The sequence below is a fragment of the Mercurialis annua genome, linkage group LG4 (assembly GCF_937616625.2).
Source record: "Mercurialis annua linkage group LG4, ddMerAnnu1.2, whole genome shotgun sequence".
NCBI classification, from domain to species: Eukaryota; Viridiplantae; Streptophyta; class Magnoliopsida; order Malpighiales; family Euphorbiaceae; genus Mercurialis; species Mercurialis annua.
Genome location: NC_065573.1, coordinates 15,693,953 through 15,698,987, shown reverse-complemented (window position 1 = coordinate 15,698,987; position 5,035 = coordinate 15,693,953). Strand labels below are relative to the sequence as shown.

Here is a 5,035-nt window from a genome sequence, read left to right as displayed (position 1 = left end):
AATCTATCTTGGTTAAAAAAAAATTATAAAGATATTTTCATAATTTTTCTTATTAACAAACATTAAAAACAGTATTTTTTTCTAACCAAAAATTATAATTTTTTACATTTTAATACAACAGAGAAAATATTTATTAAAATTTAATTTTAGCCGCGGAACGTGCGAGCATGGACCAGGAGTGGGTCCCCCTTGAACTTAAGCAGGAACCTACCTAAGCAAGACGAAGAAGTTGATTCACAATAGGCAAGATTACAAGTCAACATGAATTCTTTGTCTTTGTGTTGAACATTTGTATGCCCTACAATGCAACTTGCTAAGCTAAGCTCTATTATTACCACTCACTTCAAAATTTGTGTTGTCTATCCACTCATACAAACATCTGAAAATTTCAATGGAAAAGTTTCACTTGCTGCTCATCCCATCCCTTTTTCTTCTGCCTGTAGTTTCATCATTAGCAGCTGATACTTATTTCATCAACTGTGGATCAAAGTCCAGTGTTTCCGTCGACCACCGGACTTTTGTTGGTGATGATGTCTTCAATTCTGATTCTCTTAAGGTAGTAGGAACAAGCAAATCTATCAGAAACACCTCAGTTTCATTACCTGTTCTTTATCAAACAGCAAGAATTTTCGAGCAACAGTCATCGTATGAGTTTAAACTCACTAGCAATACCACATACATAATTCGCCTGCATTTCTTTCCATTCATGTATGATGGAACTAATAATCTTTCCGATGCCTCATTTGATGTCGCGACTTCTTCGAAATTCTTGCTGTTTAGCGCTAGACGCGCTAGCGACTTTCAAGCGACTGTCAACGAGTATTTTACCACTGTCAATGCTCGAACGTTTAAAATATACTTCATTCCTGCTCATAATTCATCACTTGCTTTTGTTAATGCTATTGAAGTTATTGGTCTTCCTGACGACTTTATCAACGATTCAGCCATTGCAGTCTTTCCGGTAAATGGTACGTTTTACTCTGGTGTGCATTCGAATTCTTTACGAACACTTTACAGGATAAATGTTGGTGGTTCGGAGGTCAGTAGAACAATGGATAGCCCCCTCTGGAGGGAATGGACTGGAGATGATCAGTACCTAGTCTCCAAAAATTCTGCCAACAACTGTACTGCGTTTTCTGGTAGCTTCACTGGGAAGGAGGGAATTCTAGACATTGCTCCGGACATTGTGTACAAGACTTGCAAGCAAATCAACTCCAATGCGTCCAACATAACTTGGCATTTCCGTGTCAGAAAGAAGGCTAAGCATTTTATTCGCTTCCATATCTGCGATATTTTGAGTCAGACAGGGGGTATTTTGAACTTTGAACTTCACATTTATTCGAACTTTGAACATCACATTGGTTATCCTGAAATTACTGAGACGGAAACTCCATATTTCCTCGACTTTGTGGCTGATTCTGATGATTCTGGATACATTAAAATCAGTGTTGGTCCTAACAACACTTCTGAAACCAGCAATGCTTTTCTAAATGGTATAGAGATTATGGAATTTGTGTCAAATACAACCCTCCTATTCAACGATTCTGTGGATGGACATGGAGGCCAACACAAGAATCTCATAATTGGACTTGCAGTTGCCGGTGGGGCTATGATTTTCATTTTGATAATGTTGTTGTTGCTTATTGTGAGATATAGAAGAAGAGCTAAGGGTTTAGTTATGAAGGATGAGACTCCCCAAGGAAGAGCTAGGCCTCACAGTTGGGTGCCCGCGACAAGCGAAAACTCTGCCTCCCCTCTTCCTAATTTTAACCTCAATCTGAAGATGCCTTTATCTGAAATTCTAGCTGCTACATCCAACTTTGACACCAAGTTGTTGATCGGTGAGGGCGGATTTGGTAAGGTTTACAAAGGAACCCTTTCGGATGGCATGAAAGTGGCTGTGAAACGAAGTGAGTCGGGTCACGGTCAAGGCCTTCCAGAATTCCAAACTGAGGTTACTGTTCTATCCAAAATTCACAATCGCCATCTTGTTTCCTTAATTGGATACTGCGACGAAGGATCTGAGATGATATTGGTTTACGAATTCATGGAAAAGGGAACTCTAAGAGACCACTTATATACATCGAAAGAGGATTCGATCAATTCATCTACAATACCGCAATTAACTTGGAAGCAAAGGCTTGAAATGTGCATAGGTGCAGCAAAAGGTCTTCATTACCTCCATACTGGTTCGGATTGGGGAATCATTCATCGTGACGTTAAGTCAACAAACATCTTGCTTGATGAATATTATGTTGCCAAAGTTGCTGATTTCGGTCTCTCACAATCCGGTGCTCCTGATCCAGACCATGACGATATGGATCTTAAAGGTAGTTTCGGATATCTCGATCCTGAATATGTTAGAACTCTTGAGTTGACCTATAAATCGGATGTATATGCTTTCGGTGTGGTACTTCTTGAAGTTCTTTGTGCTAGACCGCCTATTGTTAGTTCGTCAAGGAGAGAGGAAATAAACTTGGCTGAATGGGGAATGATATGGCAAAAGAAAGGGCAACTAGAAAAGATTGCTGATCCTTTATTAGGTGGACAGATAAATCCTAGTTCGCTCAGGAAGTTTGGCGAAATAACGGAAAGGTGTTTGAAGTTACAAGGAGCTGATAGGCCTACAATGCTTGATGTATGCTGGGATTTGCAATATGCATTGCAGTTGCAACATACTGCAGTACACAGAGAACCACATGAGGACAGCACAACAGATATTTCATCAAGTTATATATTTCCTGCAAGTTCTACCAATTTCCCTGGCGACGAAGATTGTAATTCCAATGGAGATGATGACGAATTTGGCTCCAAGCTTGTATTCTCCCAGTCAATGATTGATGGTCCCAGATAATCTATGTTGTTATGTTTTGACGTTTCGTTCTAGGAGATGCTTCAGCATTTTCCCGTTTCAACATTTACGGGCAATATAACGCTTTAGAAGAATGTGTTGAAGGTCAGTGAATGCCTGAAGAAGAAGGAAACGTGTAATCGCTAAGTTATGATTGTTAGTTCAACTTCGGACTGCTTAGGTTGATCAGTCTCGTAACTTGTTTTGCTTGAATTATGTGTTTTTAGTGTTCTTCTCATCAATATTATGATGAAAATTCACATTGAATAACATGATACATTGGAAATGAAATTGAATTATATAACTTTTCAACTAGTTTTCCACAGTGTCAGGGTTTTCTGTTCGTGAAAAAAGACGCTAGAACTTGAATTTAAAACCTAACTTCAGATGCAATGGCTCCATATTATTACACTAAAACCTAATGTTTCTCTTCTTCTCTTTTTCTTGTTGAGTAGACAAAAATATCCAGGTTTTTCACCATCCTCTTATACCTAAATAGTTTGAGGTTCTTTAGTAGAATGACACCTGAGACTTATCTTTGTTGCACGGAACGGAAACACAAATGGACATAAAAACGACGAAACTGCTTTCTTCAGAATATAAAAAACGGAAACAAACGTGTACAATTGTAAATAATATAAGTAAAATTATAAATAAAAAAATTAAAATTTTTATGAATATAAGTTGTATATAAAACAAATATTTAAATGTAAATAAACTAATATATTTTATAATAACTAATATAATTAAAATTTAAGTTCATAGCAAATTATAACCAGAATTGCATCAGTTGTATTTTTAAAAAGAAGAGTTCTTATTTGTAGATTGTGGATAATGTGAATAATTATAGGTAATTAATTGTATATGTATATCAATTTATAATGAACTCTTTAATATTTTTAAGGAAAGGGGTGTTAATTTATTTACGAAAAGGGCTCCGAAAAACGTTTCGTGTGGGCTTCTAAAAGTTTCGGAAACAAAAACATTTTTAAAACAAGAAACATAGCTTTGTCAAGGTCTACGTGCATCATGACATCTGTTACTCATGTTCTTCGATTTGGTTCGGTTTTTCTATTCGGTTTGTACCAAAAATTAACTACATTTTTTCCGATTTCAAACAGAAGCCAACTGAATGTGTCAATTCGATGTTTGCGCACTCCTACCATTGAATGTAAATCATCATACCCTAGTCTGATAAAGAATGCATAAATTCATCGAGTCGCTGCAAAATCCTAGCTTAGAATCTTCATAAATTAATAGTCAAAGTAATAAGGTCATGCAGAACCAAAAAGCTCAACTGCAACTATTTTTCTAACATTCTCTACACTTGCTCTGAGTTGACCATTCCAAAACCCTATCAAAGATTTGCTGACTTTGTTATTCATGTTTGCATTCAGTTAAGTACTATTCCCAACCGTCGTTAAGAACCGATGCATCTTCTGCTTAATGAAGCAACCTTATAGGGTTTCTCTGAAGTTACATCAACATGACAGGAAACTGAAGTACTGGTTTTACTTTGTTTTACTCTTTTCATTCTTTAGCTGCATTTCACTCTCAAATCTGCACTTATGCCTCTTATTAAACACGGGCAAACACCTTAATGAAGAGTTAAAAGTAGCTTGCAGCAAAGACGCTGAGACAGACGCAATACTAGAATTGAGTCCTCCCTAAAGCTACTGCTACATATTCTATTCTATGCTAGTATTAAATTTCAACTAATGAAAATAGCACATTATGAGTTATGACCATGACCAGCTAAAGATCAATGCCATCTCACAAATTGGATTCGAACCAATCAAGCTACTTTCCTTCTAGTAGATCGTGTGCAACAATCAAATCAGAGTATAATTGACGTGTTTTGATGGGGTCAGAACAAACCATTTAACAGTGTTATGGACAAGACGGTTACAATAGTTCATTAAGTGCAACTGAAGTAAATTTTCCCATCTGCACTACTTGTTATCAATGGAATTAAAATTTCAAAATACGCATATCATTATCATATATGCTATACAGTAGACGCTAGTAATGTGTGCATTCTAACAAAATTATTAAAAATGATTGGCATCGAATGATTAGAATAAAAAATGTCCATAGGTTTGAAAGTACTAGCATTTACCAAGCACTTCGACATGCTAAAATGGTAGGTACTGTATGCATTCCAACATTAATTTAGAACATAAA

General features: G+C 36.4%; 1 protein-coding gene across 1 annotated transcript; it reads left to right on the top strand.

Annotated features, from left to right (window-relative positions):
• The first annotated feature begins 251 nt into the window (after window positions 1-251).
• On the top strand, window positions 252-3,163 carry LOC126677872 (probable receptor-like protein kinase At2g23200). The gene has a single exon (XM_050372686.2). It carries the CDS (start codon window positions 392-394, stop codon window positions 2,852-2,854), a length of 2,463 nt encoding a protein of 820 aa, XP_050228643.1. The 5' UTR covers window positions 252-391; the 3' UTR covers window positions 2,855-3,163.
• Window positions 3,164-5,035: the final 1,872 nt, after the last annotated feature.